Source organism: Canis lupus, chromosome X (assembly GCF_048164855.1).
Source record: "Canis lupus baileyi chromosome X, mCanLup2.hap1, whole genome shotgun sequence".
Taxonomy (NCBI): Eukaryota; Metazoa; Chordata; class Mammalia; order Carnivora; family Canidae; genus Canis; species Canis lupus.
The window spans coordinates 69,095,592-69,113,066 of record NC_132876.1 but is presented as its reverse complement, the minus strand read 5'-3'; the positions used below and the strand labels follow the sequence as shown (position 1 = coordinate 69,113,066).

Genomic DNA, 17,475 nt, shown 5'->3' with positions numbered 1-17,475 from the left:
GGCTGCTGCTCGGAGCAAAACAAAAAGGGAACCCGGGGGTGGGGGGGTTGATAGGGAAATTAGTGCGGGAAACAGAGACGCGGGGGCCACCGGGACGTGGGCCCTAATAAGAGTGGAGGGCAGGGAAGAGGCGGGGGGAGGGGCAGCTAGGGGAGGGGCAAGTGACGCGGGGAGCGGGGCGTGGGGGAGGGCAGTGATCCGGGTGGAGGAAATTTGGGAGGAGTGTCCGGGGGGCAGCAACTTAAAAGGGGGAGGGAACTGCGGCTAAGGAGACGTTCCGTGATGGGAGCGCAATGTATGAGGGGATACCATGCCTCAGGTTTAAAAGAGCAGGAAGCTGAGAGGTTGGAGAAAAAGTGTCTTCGCTAGGCGGAGGTTACAGGTGGTGTCTCAGAGAGAGCTCCGAGGCTGTCCGCTTGCAGTCGAGAAGAGTATCAGAGAACTGTGAAGAAGGGACAGCTTGGGGGCTAGCGTCCTGGGTCTAGGGGGAAGTTCGAGACTTTCTGAGGACTGGCAGGAATGTGCCTCCTGGCCCTCGGTGCTTCCCCCCTGGGGGGAGGCATCGCAAGGGACGGTGGCAGGCTCCTCTGAACGCTGAGCGGCGGCGGTCCAACTCCACGTATGGATCCGAGGAATGAGAATTCAGCCACAGAGGCTGCCGCGATCATAGACCTCGATCCCGACTTCGAACCCCAGAGCCGTCCCCGCTCCTGTACCTGGCCCCTTCCCCGACCAGAGCTCACTACTGAGCCGTCTGAGCCACTCGAGCCGCCCGAGGTGGAGCCAGGTTTGGGGGAGAAGGTACACCCGGAGGGGCGCTCAGAGCCGACCCTGTTGCCCTCCCAGCTCCCAGAGCCGGCAGGGGGCCCCCAGCCCGGGATCCTGGGGGCTGTAACAGGTCCTCGGAAGGGAGGCTCCCGCCGGAATGCCTGGGGAAATCAGTCATATGCAGAACTCATCAGCCAGGCCATTGAAAGCGCCCCAGAGAAGCGGCTGACACTCGCCCAGATCTATGAGTGGATGGTCCGCACTGTGCCCTACTTCAAGGACAAGGGTGACAGCAACAGCTCAGCAGGATGGAAGGTAACTATGACCCCCTTACCTCTGTCCCAATACCTTCTGCCCCCTGGGCCCCCTAGCCTCCTTACTGCCATTCTGGGGGGGCCTTTTCCGCACCCACCCCAGAGATCCACCTTTAATCATCAATTACACAAACATTTACTTAAGACATAGTATATGCCATGCTCAGAGCTTGATGTTGGAGGATTGTAGATGAATAAGACACTGTCCTTGCCTTGGAGAAAATCGAATTCTCTGCTCACTGCTCAACACTCCCAGCACTTTGGCTTGGGCTGCCCCAGACACTTATTCCCACAGAGAAGTCTTTATCCTATGTACAGCAGGAACTGTGTGGATTCCCCACATGAACCTAGCCTTCCCTCCTCCCCCACCTCCCATCCCAACACCTTTTCTCCGATTCCTGTGGGATTACTTGGATTCCCCGCTTGCCTCTCAATACCTCAGCATAGAGGTACTGTTCTAGAATGCCTCTACCCAAGAAAAGAGGGTAAAGTGGCATAGATGAAAAAGGTGATATTCATGGGGTAAGGTAGCTGCTCTTATGGACCAGGAGGGGGAAAAAGGACCAGGAGCTGCTACCTACCTCAGTTTACCCTGTAGTGCTAGGAAACTCTCCTGAGTAAGGGGCTATCTAAGTCTGGGGGGGGAGTTTTCATTTACTGATGAGAAACATTAGTTATGAAAGAAAGATAGGGCTCTGGCTTTATTTTTTTAAGGTTTTATTTATTTGAGAGAGAAAGCAAGAGAGAGCATGAGCTGGGGGAGGAGCTGAGGGAGAGGGAGAAGCAGACTCCCTGCTGAGTGGGGAGCCCGATGTGGGGCTCAAACCCAGCACCCTGGGATCATGACCCAAGGCCAAGCGGAAGGCAGACGCTCAACGTGCTGTGCCACCCAGGCACACCACGGGCTCTGACTCTAGAGCACAAGCTTGGGAGGTCCCTTGGGTTTCCATGAAGAAACTGTGAGGAAAGATTTGCTAGAAATTTATCCTGAGGAATATAGGACTCTACTTATGAAATGGGGAGCTTCAACCCCTGGACACCTTGAACCTCCATAGGTGGTGAGATCAGCATACAAGGAAGTACAGAGGGTTGAAGGAGCAGAGGGTCCCCTCCTAGGTATAGGAGATTGAGGTATCAGATCTGCACTCTCCCTAGGAGTTGGGCAGGACAGAAAAGAGGACAGCTGACTGAGACCCTTGGCACTATTTCTGGGTAGACTGCCATGCCACAGTCTCAGCTCATAAAGAGCTCCCCTCCTTGGACCCAGCCTACACAGCTGTTTTTTTATTTTTCCTTAGGTTCATTTTCCAGGGTAGAAGAAATAATCATGAGCTGTTTGTTATGCTGTGGGAGTATAGTCCCTCCTTATAATTTACACTTATTTGAGGATTTTTAGTTTATGAAGTAGTTTTTTTTTTAATTTTTATTTATTTATGATAGTCTCACAGAGAGAGAGAGAGAGGCAGAGACACAGGCAGAGGGAGAAGCAGGCTCCATGCACTGGGAGCCCGACGTGGGATTTGTTCCCGGGTCTCCAGGATCGAGCCCTGGGCCAAAGGCAGGCGCCAAACCGCTGCGCCACCCAGGGATCCCGAAGTAGTTTTTAAATTTTTTGTTTTATGGCTCTTCACAGCAATCCTGCGACTCCACATTTTACATAGTGGGAAACTAAGTTATCAAAAACTCAGGAAACTCACTTTAAAACAGTAAAGCAAGGACTTGAACTCAGGTCTAAGTATAAGTCATATACGCTTTCTGCTAGTCCATGACACCAAATTTTCTTCATTGGAATGATGACGAAGCCGGATCAGACTGAGCTTGGGGCCTCCTGGCCTCTTCATCCCCCTACTCGCACTCCCACCCCACCCCACCCTTATACCCACCCCACTGCAAGGGGTAAGCCTCAGGGTCTGAACTGGCTCCTCTTGTGAATTACCAAGACTACTCCCACCCCACCAGGGGGTGGCACTCACTTAGAATAAGAAAGCTTTGTTAAGGTTGTTTGGGGGAACAATTAGCAGTCACCCCCCCAATACACACACACACACACACACACACACACACACACACACACACTTCCAACAGGGAAGAGAATTATAGGCTTCTAGGGAACTGACCTCTCCAGGTATAAGGTTGTACTATGTACTAGTTCTGAGGTCTAAAGAAGAGGGGATAAACAAATGGGCCCCATGGGAATTGAGTGTAGAGAAAGGAATGGACCTTTTCAGTAGACCCAGAGCTAAAAGACGGAAAGGGAGGAAGTAAGTCACAGTACCAAAAGTTACTAAGGCCGGACAGTCACTGTCTAGATGGGCATATGTCCTTCCTTGAAGGAACGAGGAGTTCCAATGCAGCCAGGGTTAGTAGCCGTTACTGAAGGGTCCGAGGGAGACAAGGAGTTCTTTGGCTAAAGAGCTCTGGAACAAGAAGCTACTTAAGCATCTTTCCCCAGGCAGAGGGTCTCCTTATCTGGAGCACCAGTCAGAGCCTCAGCCTCCTAGTAGCTCCAAGCCCTTCTGGGCTCCTCCCAAGATTCTAAACACTAAAGAGCTCCTGGGAAGTCAAATGCCCCTAAGGTTGGAGATCTTAGGCATAAATTCCGGAGGAGAAGTAGGGGAAAGGAGGTAGGACAGAGAAGGAGGTGGGGGGGGGGGGCACAAAAGGATGATGTAACTATCCTGAGGCAAACCAGTAAAAAGAAGCTGCTCTGGGGGCTCAAGAAGCTGCCAATCTCAGCTCCCTGGGCCCCTGGGCTGGGGGGGAATTTATCTCTAACAGAATATCAGCTGTGAGGGAGAAAGGGAGAATAGAGGGAGGAAAAGAGGGAAGCACAACACAGAGCTTCCAATGCCCAAAGTACTCCACAGCTGATAGAACCTCAGGGGGAGGCTCACTGTTGTCACAAGGGGGCCACCCACCAATAAAACAAGAGGTAATTGATCAAGTACTGGGAGTGTGGCACTCTGAGGGGGCACCATTGGGGGCTGCCTGACTGGACAACACGGTCTGCCACCATGGGCACTTATACTTGATGAGACTAATTGCATGAAATTGTAAAGAATACAATAGAAGTTGGGGGACACCTGGGTGGCTCAGAGGTTGAGCATGAGCATCTGCCTTGGCTCAGGGCATGACCCCCCAGGATCGAGTCCTACATCAGGCTCCTTGCAGGGAGCCTGCTTCTCCCTCTCCCTCTGTCTCTGCCTCTCTCTTTCTGTGTCTCTCATGAATAAATAAATGAAATCTTTTTTTAAAAAAAAAGAATACAATAAAGGTTGGGTAAGATCATGTGGAACAGGTAAAAAAAAAAATACCATACAATAAATTTAGCTGCAGAAGTCAAGCAACTGCTCAATAGAAGAACTTAAGAGGGGACTTAACGCTTGGTCTTGAGGAATTAGCAGAATTTACAGAAGGGAGATCCTTCTTAGTACACGGAGGAAAGGATAAGGGAATGTGCCTCTGAGGCCCAGCGAGGAGCCTGGCCTGAACCTAGTTGAGCATTATCTGTCCAAGGACTGGGAGGAATCAGAAAAACGAAGATCTTCAAATCCTCTGGAGAACAGGACCTCCAACGCCCCATGGGGAGCAGGACACCAGCTCTGCTGAGGTTCCAGCCCCTAAGCCTATTCAGAGAACTGGCTCAAGACAGGGTGGATCAGTCTTAGGCTGATGTTACACCACTGTCCTGTAAATTCCACCCAAGCCTACACTCAAGAAACAGATTGGAGCTGTGGAATTCTTTCCTACCTAATCCTAGTTCTTGCTGAATCAGGAGTGTGTCTGGCTCCCCAATGCCCACCAGCGCCAGACAGCACCCCCCTCCAAACATCTGGGAGGAGTACAGTGCTGGGAGTTTTTCCAGAGTGGGGGCCCAGTGCCCTCTGCAGTAGATTGTTACTCAGGCCCTTGTGAGGAGACATCTGGAGCAGAGGCTGAGCATCTTGTCATTGGGAGGGAACAGCATAGGTTCCCCCTCACCCTCCTCCCCAACACCCCGCACCACCTTCCCCCATCCCACCCAGCCCCGCTTGCAAGCTCCAATCCCCACCCCTACCTTGGCCTGTTTCTGGTAGCTCCAGGTCTCTAGAAATGCCCCTGCTGTGTCCCAGCATGCTTTGAGGCTGGACTACTAACCACTGACCTCCCCTGCATGTACCTCATACCCCTTTCCTGCTGCCTCTGACCCCCTCCCCCAGAACTCCATCCGCCACAACCTGTCCCTGCACAGCAAGTTCATCAAGGTTCACAACGAGGCTACTGGCAAGAGCTCTTGGTGGATGCTGAACCCTGAGGGAGGCAAGAGTGGCAAGGCCCCCCGCCGCCGGGCAGCCTCCATGGATAGCAGCAGCAAGCTGCTTCGGGGCCGCAGCAAGGCCCCCAAGAAGAAACCTGCTGTGCTGCCAGCTCCATCTGAAGGCGCCACTCCAACAAGCCCCGTTGGCCACTTTGCCAAGTGGTCAGGCAGCCCTTGCTCTCGAAACCGCGAAGAAGCAGATGTGTGGACCACCTTCCGTCCACGAAGCAGCTCAAACGCTAGCACCATCAGCACTCGGCACTCCCCCAGGAGGCCAGAGTCTGAGGCGCTGGCAGAGGAGGAGGTGCCAGCCTCAGTCAGCAGCTATGCGGGGGGCGTCCCTCCTACCTTAAATGAAGATCTCGAGCTGTTAGATGGGCTCAATCTCACATCTTCCCATTCCCTGCTCTCCAGGAGTAGTCTCTCTGGCTTCTCTTTGCAGCATCCTGGGGTCGCAGGTCCCTTACACACCTACAGCACTTCTCTCTTTGGCACAGCAGAGGGGCCCCTATCAGCAGGAGAAGGGTGCTTCGCAAGCTCCCAGTCTCTGGAGGCCCTGCTCACCTCTGACACACCACCACCCCCTGCTGATGTCCTCATGACCCAGGTAGATCCCATTCTGTCCCAGGCTCCAACACTTCTGTTGCTAGGGGGAATACCTTCCCCCAGTAAGCTGGCTGCAGGAGTTGGCCTCTGCCCCAAGCCCCTAGAGGCCCCGGGCCCCAGCAGTCTGGTTCCCACCCTCTCTATGATAGCACCACCTCCAGTCCTGGCAGGTGCTCCCGTCCCCAAGACCCTGGGGACTCCTGTGCTCACACCTGCTACTGAAGCCGCAAGCCAAGACAGAATGCCTCAGGATCTGGATCTTGACATGTATATGGAGAACCTGGAGTGTGATGTGGATAACATCATCAGTGACCTCATGGATGGGGGCGAGGGACTGGACTTCAACTTCGAGCCAGGTACATATGGCACTTCTTCGCATCTAATAACCTACAGCCACTCCTGGGTGCCTGGCTAGTCCCATGATCTGAGCCAGAGGACACTTTAGAACAGGGGGTGGCTGCAGCTCCTGGGGAATTGGAGGGAGGGTGTCATATTAGAGGGGCACAGTTTCCTGACGGGACCTCCAGGCCCTCAGCGACACCCACCCCTAGCAGCACAGGAGAGATGATAGGGGGGAAGGGCTCTCTCTCTCTCTTTTTTTTTTTTTTTTGGCGGGGGGAGGGGTATGGACCTTAAGGGCAGAAAGTTATCACATCCCAGATGAGCCTCTTACCTTGTCTTCCATTTCTTCTTCCCACAGATCCCTGAGCCATGGCTGGAAGCTTTGTCCTCTGCTTTAGAGGTGGAACCAGGCGTGCCCATATCCACTCTTTACCCTTGGCCCCTCTCTGGGAACTTGGGACCCCGATTTAGAGCTAGGGTGGGGTCTGCTCACACCGGTGTTGAGGAAATTATAAAGATAAAGCTGCCCCATTTAGGAACTGTGGGGGGAGGGAGGGAGAGGGGTGGGGGAAAGGGAAAGGGTTTATTCTCACTGTGCCAATTAGAGGGTGAGGCCCCCTCTTGGGAGCCAGCCTTGGTTCCCTCCATTCCCACCCCCTAGGTTTTCTAGCAGGGGTGGGCAATGCTGTTGGAAATGTGAAGTCACCAGTGGCCTTACCCCTGCCTTTGGGAGCAGGATCTTTTGTAGTCTTATCTGAGCTGGTCCAGGCTAGCTTGAGCCTGGGATTTTTACGCAGTGGCCCCCTAGGCCAGTGGGGTGGGGTGGGGTAGGGTGGCAAGGACTTGGAAGGGCCAAGGTCTGAGCACTTGAGGGGCTCACCAGGCCAAATCACCCTTGGAAGGCTGCAGATAACAGAAAGGCTTTTTATAAACTTTTAAAGAAATATAAACACAAATATAGAGATTTTTAACAGTGGTAAGGTGCTAGTGATGGGGAGAATGCTTTTTTCCTTTCTTTCTTTCTGAAGGCTTTGTCATAGTGACATGATGCAAACACTACAGACATAACTTGGGGAAGCATGGGAAGTGGGGGAGAGAGAGCTCCAGGCTGCCAGAGAGCTGAGGGCAGGGGAGCAGCAGCGGAGAGCAATACTGAGCAAGGGGAAGAACTCTAATGTGGAGATGTCTAGAACAAGATCTGCATGTGTGGAACTAGCTTAGAGTTTCCCTAAGGAAAAAGCTAAGCCAGGCCCCCTCTTTCACCTTGTGTCTGGGAGTGTGTGGTGCTGGGGTGCTATGGTGGGAGAGTGCATTGAAGGCCTGGAATTAGTTTGTGGCCTGGAAGGGGGTGGGAGGGGGGAGAAAAGGAGGGAAGGATTTAGGGTGGTAAAGTTAGGCACAGAGACCTCCCTGTTCCAGGCCCCTGACAGCTGTTGCTGCCCTTCTTCCCCTTGCCTGACTACAGGGGTTATGTGGAAGTGTGTGTGGTGGCAGGCAGGGGGAGGGGTGGAACAGGGAAGAGGGAGCTGGGGAGCTTGGCTGAGGGTCTGGGAAATGAGCAGGGATGGAGGGGAATGTGGATCAGGTTTACTGGCACCTGCCAGGGTGGCCATCTGGGGCTCCTTCTCTACCCCAGCCCCAAAGCAGCCCCTCCCCCAGTCCCCTTTGCATTGTCCCCTCCCCCGCCCCTGCTGTGGGTTTCCATCATTTCCTGTGTCAGCGCCTGGCCTACCCAGATTGTATCATGTGCTAGATTGGAGTGGGGAAGTGTGTCAAATCAATAAATGAATAAATTCAATAAATGCCTATAACCAGCTCTAGTTTCAGCTGCCTTGCTGTGCCCCGCCCCTCGGATAAGGGGAAGGGAGGGGGAGAGGCAGAGGACTGGCATAAGGGACTACTCAGAGGTGGAGAAGTAAGGGGTGGGGGAATTTCAGCAAGGGGACTTGGTGGATCTTGGGGGGGAGGGAAGATGCCAATCTGTCACCAAACCCCTCTTGGGGGGGTAGTCTGGCTGGAGAAGACCCCACCCCCTACTCTGTCCCCCAAAGGCTCATTGTGCAAGACTTCACTGTTTCACCTCACCCTCACCCATGTGCTCACCCTAGTCCTCTCCTGCCACTCCTACCCTCCCTGAGAGCCTCCACAGTCCCTGGGGCACACTTAAGCGTTGGTGCAGATATTGGAAGAAGGAGTCTTTCTTGAAGAAGGGACCTCATATTGAATTCCAGTAATTTCACACCTCGTTTTACTGCTCTCACTCGGTCACTTTATTTAGTTAGCGATGTTTATCCCTTCTACTGAAAAAGTCTGCTCTGGTCTTAAAGAGCAGACCTCTTCGAGTGGGCCCCTCTTCATCTGATCTTCCTGTTGATTTGGACTGGAAAAAGGAAGGGGTCCATGAGTAGATGAAGAGGCCCCTCCAGGGAAGTTTTCTACAAACTAGGGCCAGCGGCAGGGCCAAAAGAGGCCAGAGGCAGGTCTTGGGCATGGATGTTGAATTTGGGAAGGAAATTTTTCCCAGGGGGCCAGGGTGCAGGAGCCTTGGGTTGACCAGCAGGAAAGGGGGGTACAGGGCCAGACCACATTTGATGAGTCTTACTGGGAGGTTCACAGAGGATTCAATCGGAACGACTTTCTTGGCTTCTTGGCTTCTGAGCAATTTTATACGGCTCCTCTCCAGGAGGTCACATTGTGTGCGCAAAGCATCTGAGAACCAGGGAAAGGTCCCCCATCTCTGAGGACTAGAGACCTTATGTACCCATCCCATTCCTCCCATCATTCCAGCCATCACTTGGAGTAACTGGGCCTAAAGCTAGGCCAAGGAGTGACCCGAAGGTACCTAAGTTTTGTTCTTTTCAGCAGGAATTGAGACACCAAGACTCCAAAAGAAAAGGATGAAGAGGAAGATGGAAATGATGGGGTGGTGACAGAGAGAGACACTGAGACAGTGCCCAAGGAATTGGGGTGGGGAGTAGGGGTGAGTGACACATGCAACTCCAGCTGGTTTGAACTAAACATCCATCCTAAAGTGGACCTTGGCTATATTCCCCTTTCCCTAGGCTCCTGTGATGCTACATGCTGTATATTACACCATTCCCCCTCTATATAGACAACGTACTCTATCACCCAGCTAGGTACAGTCCTCTCCATGTTTCTCCTTCCTCCATCATGCTCCTTACCAATTAGCTCAGGTTCTGGATTCTTCAGGAGGGGCACAAAAGCTTTGTAGGCATTTTCTAGTCGGGTTCCTGTAAACACAGCAGTATGCTATCCCCAGCCCCTATCATCCCATCTCCACCCTTCCAAAGGCCAAGATTTCAGGAAACTAACACTCAACAGTACTGTGAGCTAATGTACCTTATTCCCCACCATCAGGACCAACTCTAGGATCAGGTGAGGGGGGAGGCACATAATACGAGTAAACCCACCCTATTGCCATAGATGCAGTGCTCTTTCTTAGGCTGACTAGAGATGGTCATTTTGGATCTGGTTGAGGGTGCCCTATGTTAAGGACGAGGTTCACAGTCCATTTTGAGGGCCTTGTCCTAATCTTTCAGGAATGCTCCCAAGCCTCTACCTGGTGCTCCACGTTCCACCTTACAAATGTAGTAGGTGCTTCGAGCAGTAAGGAATTTGCTGGCATAGTCTCCAGGGGTCTTCATCAGGAAAAGCAACTTCATTGTCCCCGTCTCATCACACAAATCGATGGTGTCTGGATGGAGGCCACAGAATGATTGGGGCAGCTAAGAAAGGAGGGTGAGAGCAAAACAGGGCAGCGATCTTCTCCTGAATGGGGTGGAGGAAACTGTTGGATTCAAAGAGCTCTCTTCTTGTCAGTCTGAGGGCTTGGGGGCTAGAAATTATCCTACTTACTCCTACTCTTAGCCCTTAGTCCCCTCCCCCAACTCCTCACCTGTTTTAGGCAACCCTACTCTACTGCGGGTGTAATGCAGCAACAGAAGGACAGAGCAATTGGTATTGACCAGAAACTGCTGATTATCTGAGAAGACATGGGATGGGGCATGTCACCCTTCTCTAGTTATACCATCCCTGTGACCACTGCCCTCAAACTTCCCCAGCCCTAAATAGAGGCTCCAGCTCTGTGATGCCCCTCACCTCCATGTTTGATGAAAATGAACATGCTCTCAAGATCTTCTCACTCTTCAGATGGAGGCCTGATGAGTCATTTGGAAGGAGAGTGTTCTAGAGGTCTGGGAAGGGTGTAGCAAGTGGGCCCATGGGGTTGGGGGGTCTGGAGAGGTCGATGGATCACATAAGCTGAAGAGGCCCAAACTGGGCAGAAAGGAGAGAGCTGGTGGCAGTTGTGGATAACCAACATCCCTAGGGGTGGGGCCTGAGGCTGCAGTTGAGGGATTATGAGGTCAGAAGTGGTATATGTGGCAGAAGGTGGAGTAAGGATAAGGAGAGAAGAACCTGGGTAGGGACACTGAAAGATTTGCCAGGAATGGAGACGACATGGTAACTCTAATTCTTTTTTTTTTTTTTTTTTTTTGGTAACTCTAATTCTAAAATGCATTCTGCAGGGTGCTTGGGTGGTTCAGTTGGTTAAGTGTCTGACCCTTGCTTTTGACTCAGGTCAGGATCTCAGGGTCCTGAGCTTGAGCCCCGCATGGGGTTCTGAACTCAGTGTGGGAGTCTGCTTATCCCTCTCCCTCTGTTCCTCTCTGCCCCTCCCCCGGCCCCTCAAATAAATAAATAAATAAATAAATAAATAAATAACATCTTTTAAAAAAATAATAAAATGTATCCTGGTAGGAGTGCAGGACACCTAGAGAAAAGCCAGTTTTCTCGAATGCTACCCTTCTCTAGTTAATTTGTGGTGCTACTGCTTCCACATCATGAGTCTACTTCTCCTTCCTACTGCCAGTGCCATGCCTCCCACTCTTATTGCACCCCAAATTTCCCTTGCTCCCCACCCCAACAACAGACATTCTTGTTGAGTATCAACAGAAGCTTTATTTCTCATTGTTTGGAGAATGATTGAAGGGTGGATGGAAAGAGGGAGGGAAGGATGGCAGGACTCCTGGAGGAAGAATCCTGCAAGGAGGAGGGGCTGGATTGGGGAAGAGGAGAAGTATGGATGGGGATGGGGGCAGAGGGGCAATTGGATGATAGGAGATATTGAAGGGGGGCGGGGGGGGGGAGGGAAGTTATAAGGGGCATACAATTCAGAATCAGCCACAGGAGGGCGAGGTGAGCATTGGACCCAGGCTGGTTAGATAAGGGGAAGTTAGTACAATATAGGAGGACAGGACTCTGAGGTTCTGTCAGGGTATCAGGGCTCCAGTTTCAGGTTTCAGGGTATAACATGGGGGAGCCCAGTAGGGGCTATGCTGGCTGCAGGGGGAGCCCCCAGGACCCTCCCCTGGAGCCCCTCCTTTTGGGGGAATCTCACTGACGTGGCAGAGCCATTCACTGTAGTCTGGCTGCAGACTCTCCGCCAGTCCCTTAGACACTCCACTCCAGGCCTAAAGACAGATATCTCCAGGTCAGGGGTCAATCAGGGGCAGGGAGTAAAACACCCAGGCTCTGTGCCAAGGGAACTCTTACAACGTCTGCAACTTCTGTGATTACAGAAGGGACACACAGACTCCTGGGGCCCCTACTACCCCTGTTTCCATCTGCCCCAACCAATCTATATAATCAGTTCTTTTGTGTGTCTCCATCTAGCCCATCCCCCAACTGGTCGGCCACATCCTGACAGTTAGTGCAGGCCCCTTCCCCTCCCCTCTACCCCCCATACTCTGTCTGACTTGCTGGTGGGGGAATTGAGTAGTTGACAAACTGCAGTCTTGCCTGTGGCAATGTTCTCACCGAAAAATTCCCGTGATATTCAGTAACCAGATCCTCCAGGTTCTTGAGGGTAGGAATTCGGGGGATCGACCTGAAGGAGGGGAGAAAGAGGGAGCAGGAGCCCATAGTTTACACCCTTTTATCACCCTTCTCCCAGTTCTTCCAGATGGAATGAAGGGATTTCTGTGTTCTCTGTACCTGTAGTTTCCTTCCATTACTGTGTCCACTTGAGTGACCCCTTATTCCTTATTGTCCCACTCTTTACTCCTGGAGAGCCTGTGATAATCCTCCTCTACTATTTCTTCCCAGCCACCCCACCTCATTTTCCAAGGATATCTGAAATCTCACCGTTCCAGCCAGTAGTACACACAGATAAGGCTAATAATCAATCCCATGGAGCCAAGGGGGATAAGCACAGCTTCCGATGCAAACAAAGGATTCTCTACAGAAAAAAAGAAGAGAAAGAGGCCTCACATCTGTAGTGCCCCAACTTGGTGCCAGGCATGGTGCTAGACTCTTTCCAGGTACTTAATCTTCACAACTCCTGAGAGTGGGGGGATGATCATTATCTCCATTTTACAGATGAGGAAACAGAATCAAAGAGGTTAGTGATGTGCCAGAGGTCAAAGAGGGAATAAGCAGCAGAGCCAGGTTTAAAAGCCTACATCTGTCTGGTTCCAAAGCCATCTTTACCACTCAGGCTTTCTGCGAATGCTGTAGGGGAATCTTAAACATCTTCTAGCCCCTCTGCCTCCTTCTTGACAACCCCCTCCCCAAACTCTAACAACATACTGACCCAACCTTACACAGAAAAGCCCTGATACCTGGGGGTTGGGGTGAGGGGAGATGGGCCATCAAGTTTAGGGGGCTCAGGGGTAGGCAAGCAGGGCAAAAGACAGTGATGCTAGAAAGGTTGGAGTGCTGGGCTCATGGGTCAGGGTGAAGCCTTTGGCCCATTTTACCCTTGGAGGTATTGCTCCCCCAGTGGATAGGGTGGCTCCATTCACTCCAACGCTGAGCGCTTCCACAGAGTGGGTTATAGCGGCTTCGGACACGGAACGTGTAGAACTTCTGCCCATCCACGCTAGGCAGAGAGAAGCTATTTCGGTGGTCCACTGACTGTTCCTTGGGGAGGAAGAGGGGGAGAGGGAGATGGATGTCTAAAAATGAAAAGAGAATTAAAACTCTGCCCCCTGCCACATCAACTGGTTCTTCCCAGCTCTTCCCTCCTCTCTTGACTACTCAAGCCACACCACTCCCTTCGCTGAGTAGAAACTAATGCCTCCTAGCCAGATCCCCTCGAAGGCTTCCTTTTTGTTTATTTGTCTATCAGGTATTGGAGGAAAAGTATGGGTAGAAACGTTCTTGGAGAGTCCTTGGTGATGCTAGGGAAAAAGAGCTGAATGAGGGTAGAGACAGAGCAGAAGAACTGGGAGGCAGAGACAGGAGCTTGAGATTAGGCCCTCCTATTTGGCTGATTGAATCCTTTTTTAAAAAAGATTTTATTTATTTAAGACAGAGTGATAGTGAGAGAAAACATGAGCAGGGTGGGGGGAGAAGGAGAAGCAGAATCCCAACTGAGCAGGGACCCCCAACGCAGGGCTCTATCCTAGGACCCTGAGATCATGACCTGAGCTGGAAGGCAGGTGCCTAACAGACTAAGCCACCCAGGTGCCCAGCTGATTGAATCCTTTATCCCTATTTGCTTGGCCTTTGCTGCCACCTTCATGACCCAAGTCACTCACAGTCCAGCTGCGGTCCCAGTCACTCCGGTACTGCACAACATGCTCCAAACAGTGGTCCAAGTGTCTGTTGCTCCAGCTCAGTTCTAGCTGGGATTCGCTCAGGTTGTGAAGGGTTAGGTTCTCCGGAGCCCAGGGGATCACTGGAGATATGTGTGTGTGTGTGGTCATTCCCCTGGCCTGAACAAGTTAGGATCCTGAAGGTAGGGCCCCGATCCCTCCTCAGTTCCCTATCCCAATCCCTCACCTCCTCCTTTCTGCCTAAGTATCCTTATGGTAAAAGAACACCACCACTCCATATACTCCAGTGCCCCACAAAAGCTCCCTGGGCTCTCTGGGCACCCTTTCCAAATTACCCAGATTTTGCAGTTTTAGCTTCTGTGTGGACTGCCTCCTGGGTTCCCGTGGGTCCCGGAGCTGGACAACAAATGTTTCGTAGAGATGGATCTCCTCCTTCTGCAACCAACAGCCAGCAGTGACCTCTCTAGAGAATAGGTAGTGGCCACACTCCTGGACTTTATCATCATTGGAGTTCTTATACCTAGAGAAGGAATGGGAGGAAGAAGAAAAGTGGCATACACTTGGGTACTACAGATACCACAGCCTAGCCTCGTCTTTGAACTGACTTGCCTCATGAGAAAATGGTGGGGAGGCTGGGAGACTGGCTACCCTCTTTCTTGGCCCCCATGCCGTCCCTCCCATTCAGACCACCCCCTCATACTCCCTTGTGCTATCCCCTCTTCCCTTCTCATACCAGTAGTGCAGGGTCAGGTTGGTGGGCCGGGGCTCAGAGCTGCTGTTCCAAGTGCAATTCATGTACTCAACATTGAACACAAAACACTGGACCTCTGGGAGGGGCAGGGAGGAAACACTGAGGGTCTCGGAGGGTGTAGCGGTCAGGAAGAAATCTAGATTGTGGAGAAAATGAAGAGGGGGAGGGAAAAACCAGAAATGATGGTCAGAAGAAGCAGCAGCATGAGGCAGTGAACCCCTTCCCCCTTCCTTCTCCACAGCACTCTTAAACTCTGCCCACATCCTTCTAATGCCCCATGGCAGGTTCAAGATTTCTATGCGACCCCTTCCCACAGGCTCCCCTCTCACCAACCCCTTCCAGTCCCATGTTTCCCACCAGGTGTGATGTCTTCATTCCCATTGGGCATGGGGACCGTGGAGTTCAGCCCCACCCCCAGCAGAGACAGCTGCAGGAATAAGAGGGATCTGAGTGGCAATGGTGGCTTCAACATGGCGCTTGCTCTTCGTTCCCTGGGTGTAGACTGTCAGGAACCTGGGCCCCTCACCCATTACCCCTCCCCACCCACACATTTCCTTCTGTCATAGTTTCCGGTGGAAAGAACCTTAGAAACCAGGGCTTTACAGAGGGTGTGGCAAATGTGTGCTATGACACAGGCTAAATCCTCTGGGAGATTAAGTGTTAATCTAATCTGTAGGTGTAACACCACCACTGTAAAGTGGTGTTAAGTAGAGTCCCAGGCTGGGCATACAGTGCCATCACAGTCTCAAGAATCCTCAGACTACCTGGATTCTGGGAAGGATCTGTTCACTGCCATTGCCACCACCACCACCACCACTCCCAACCACCTTCTCATCTAAGTCTTTTTATCCTGTAGAGTGAAGGGTCTGAACCTCCCTCCCCACCCTGTGCTATGCTCCCTCCTTGGCTCAGTCACCCTGAAACCTCTGTTAAAGCCCTACTGTCTTGGGTGGAAAGTACAGTCTTGGCTCTTGTAGGCACATATATAGCTGTTTCTTCTGACCTGATCCAAACCAGAATAACCACCCTTAGCTGCTGTCTGAGCTGGGTCCCTGTTGAGACTGGTGAGGAGGTTGGACTTAGATGTAGATTCTGGAAATGGAGAAACAACAATACTGGCTTCAAACTCCTCATCTTCCCCTAAATCTGCTTCTCTTACTGTGTTCCCTATCTTGGTTAATGTATCATCACCCTCTCACTCACCCAGACGTGAAACCTCAAAATCATCATCAATTACTCCCTCTCTCTCATTCCTGGGAATGCAATCAGCTCTACGTCTGTGGTGTTTCTCTCAGCAATGTCCTCCTTTCCGTGAGCACAGCCACTGTATTAAATCACCCTTTCATTCCCACTAGTCATGATTATTCCTAGAACCTACTAACTGGCGTCCCTTTCCTTTTCTTCCTTCCTTCCTTTTTTTTTTTTTTTTTTTTTTTTTTTTGGAGAAAGAGAGAGAGATTGGGCGATGCAGAGAGAGAATATTAAGCAGGCTCCATGCTCAGTACAGAGCACTCGCCCCCCCCTCAGGGGGGGGGGCTCGATTTCACAACCCTGAGATCATCCATGACCTAAGCTGAAATCAAGTCAGATGCTTTACTGACTGAGCCACCCAGGCACCCCTGGCCTCCCATTCATTCATTCATTTTTTTAAAAAGATTTTATTTACTTGAGAGAGGGCGGGGGTGGGGAAGGATACAGGGAGAAGGAGAAGTGGACTCCTCACTGAGCAGGGAGCCCAATTTTGGACTCAGTCCCAGGACCCTGAGATCATGAACTGAGCTGAAGGCAGATGCTTAACCCATTGAGGCACCCAGGCGTCCCCTGGCCTTCCCTTCTAAAGACCGCTGTTCTCCAACCCATTCTCCATCTTATTGCCAGACTTATCTTCCCCCAAACCAGAGCTGATTGGAGACAGTGTTTGTAGAAATTGTTTATTCAGCAAACATTTATTGAGCCTTAAATATGTGCTAGGCTCTGTGCTTATGTTCTTACCCACCTTAATGTTCTGTGGGTTAAAATTCCTCATGGTTAGCTCAAATGTTACCTCCTCCAATATGTTGTCCTCTACCCTAACAGGATTAATTTGTTTTCCCGTTGTGATTCAATAGCATTTTGTTGGTGTTACTTTGATTTGTTGTTTGCTAGTTTTGTTATTTTTAAATGTGTTGTTATCTCTTACTTTTATTTTTTTTAATTTTTTATTTATTTTATGATAGTCACACGGAGAAAGAGAGAGAGAACAGAGACACAGGCAGAGGGAGAAGCAGGCTCCATGCATCAGGAGCCCGATGTGGGATTCGATCCCGGGTCTCCAGGATCGCGCCCTAGGTCAAAGGCAGGTGCCAAACCGCTGCGCCACCCAGGGATCCCTCTTACTTTTATTATAGCATTCTGTCCTTTCTCTAAAGAGCAATGCCATCACAGAAAGGGTACTGGCCCAAGAGTCAAGGAAAAAATCTTAGCCTCAGCTCTCACAGTACCTGAATGATATCAGGCAAGTGAACTTTCACTCTTTGAAAATCAGCTTCCTCATCCGCAAAATGGAGACCATTATAATCTCTAACTCATGGGGCTGTTTGCAGATTAAAGATGATGGCCGAAAGTATCTGACACTTAGTAGGTGCCTCTTTCTCAACCAGGAGTTCGTGGGCACTTAAGGAATGCATTAATGACCTTTAAGGGCTCTAAGATTGTCCCTGCAAAGTATCTAACATTTTGTACTCCTCTGTAATTTTTCTGGGAAGGGCCAAAGCGTCCATCAGCATCTTTTTTTTTTTAAGGTATTTATTTATTTATTTATGATAGTCACAGAGAGAG

General features: G+C 51.2%; 4 protein-coding genes across 13 annotated transcripts in view; 2 read left to right on the top strand and 2 right to left on the bottom strand.

Annotated features, from left to right (window-relative positions):
* The first annotated feature begins 184 nt into the window (after positions 1 to 184).
* FOXO4 (forkhead box O4) lies at positions 185 to 8,143 on the top strand. The gene is made up of 3 exons (XM_072816288.1): positions 185 to 1,083; positions 5,282 to 6,341; positions 6,686 to 8,143. The coding sequence occupies exons 1-3, from the start codon at positions 622 to 624 to the stop codon at positions 6,691 to 6,693; spliced, it is 1,530 nt and encodes a 509-aa protein (XP_072672389.1). The 5' UTR covers positions 185 to 621; the 3' UTR covers positions 6,694 to 8,143.
* Positions 8,144 to 8,550: 407 nt separating this feature from the next.
* Positions 8,551 to 10,673, bottom strand: CXHXorf65 (chromosome X CXorf65 homolog). Of its 3 annotated transcripts, XM_072816291.1 has the most exons (6): positions 10,447 to 10,673; positions 10,244 to 10,330; positions 9,908 to 10,042; positions 9,510 to 9,578; positions 8,930 to 9,036; positions 8,551 to 8,707 (listed from the first exon to the last, which is right to left on the bottom strand). In XM_072816291.1, exons 1-6 carry the CDS (start codon positions 10,469 to 10,471, stop codon positions 8,606 to 8,608), a joined length of 525 nt encoding a protein of 174 aa, XP_072672392.1. In that variant the 5' UTR covers positions 10,472 to 10,673; the 3' UTR covers positions 8,551 to 8,605. The 3 variants fall into 3 exon arrangements, with proteins under 3 accessions (XP_072672392.1, XP_072672393.1, XP_072672394.1); XM_072816292.1 differs by lacking the exon at positions 10,244 to 10,330 and having other exon boundaries at positions 8,552 to 8,707; positions 9,908 to 10,073; positions 10,447 to 10,672; XM_072816293.1 differs by lacking the exon at positions 10,244 to 10,330 and having other exon boundaries at positions 8,552 to 8,707; positions 10,447 to 10,672.
* Positions 10,674 to 11,281: 608 nt separating this feature from the next.
* IL2RG (interleukin 2 receptor subunit gamma) lies at positions 11,282 to 15,188 on the bottom strand. Of its 2 annotated transcripts, none has more exons than XM_072816289.1 (8): positions 14,992 to 15,188; positions 14,641 to 14,794; positions 14,243 to 14,427; positions 13,890 to 14,029; positions 13,107 to 13,269; positions 12,493 to 12,586; positions 12,166 to 12,235; positions 11,282 to 11,819 (listed from the first exon to the last, which is right to left on the bottom strand). In XM_072816289.1, the coding sequence occupies exons 1-8, from the start codon at positions 15,128 to 15,130 to the stop codon at positions 11,619 to 11,621; spliced, it is 1,146 nt and encodes a 381-aa protein (XP_072672390.1). In that variant the 5' UTR covers positions 15,131 to 15,188; the 3' UTR covers positions 11,282 to 11,618. The 2 variants fall into 2 exon arrangements, with proteins under 2 accessions (XP_072672390.1, XP_072672391.1); XM_072816290.1 differs by having other exon boundaries at positions 15,016 to 15,183.
* MED12 (mediator complex subunit 12) overlaps positions 12,650 to 17,475 on the top strand; it is a 26,710-nt gene continuing 21,884 nt past the window's right edge. For all 7 annotated transcript variants that reach the window (XM_072816277.1, XM_072816275.1, XM_072816280.1 and 4 more), the window contains exon 1: positions 12,650 to 12,668. The gene's annotated coding sequence lies outside the window, so the exon portion shown is untranslated. The remainder of the gene's footprint in view (positions 12,669 to 17,475) is intronic.

What these genes read in the sequence shown, in the direction of transcription:
- CXHXorf65 (XM_072816291.1), bottom strand. Translation starts at nt 10,471, where the DNA reads ATGTTCATTTTCATCAAACATGGAG. An exon ending in GGTGGAACGTGGAGCACCAG is followed by an intron (nt 9,579 to 9,907) that starts GTAGAGGCTTGG and finishes CTGTGTTTACAG; the next exon opens with GAACCCGACTAGAAAATGCC. An exon ending in TCCAGAACCTGAGCTAATTG is followed by an intron (nt 9,037 to 9,509) that starts GTAAGGAGCATG and finishes CCTGGTTCTCAG; the next exon opens with ATGCTTTGCGCACACAATGT.
- FOXO4 (XM_072816288.1), top strand. Translation starts at nt 622, where the DNA reads ATGGATCCGAGGAATGAGAATTCAGCCACAGAGGCTGCCGCGATCATA. An exon ending in ACAGCTCAGCAGGATGGAAG is followed by an intron (nt 1,084 to 5,281) that starts GTAACTATGACC and finishes CCCCTCCCCCAG; the next exon opens with AACTCCATCCGCCACAACCT.
- IL2RG (XM_072816289.1), bottom strand. Translation starts at nt 15,130, where the DNA reads ATGTTGAAGCCACCATTGCCACTCAGATCCCTCTTATTCCTGCAGCTG. An exon ending in ACTGGGACCGCAGCTGGACT is followed by an intron (nt 13,270 to 13,889) that starts GTGAGTGACTTG and finishes TTCCTCCCCAAG; the next exon opens with GAACAGTCAGTGGACCACCG. An exon ending in AATATCACGGGAATTTTTCG is followed by an intron (nt 11,820 to 12,165) that starts GTGAGAACATTG and finishes ATCTGTCTTTAG; the next exon opens with GCCTGGAGTGGAGTGTCTAA.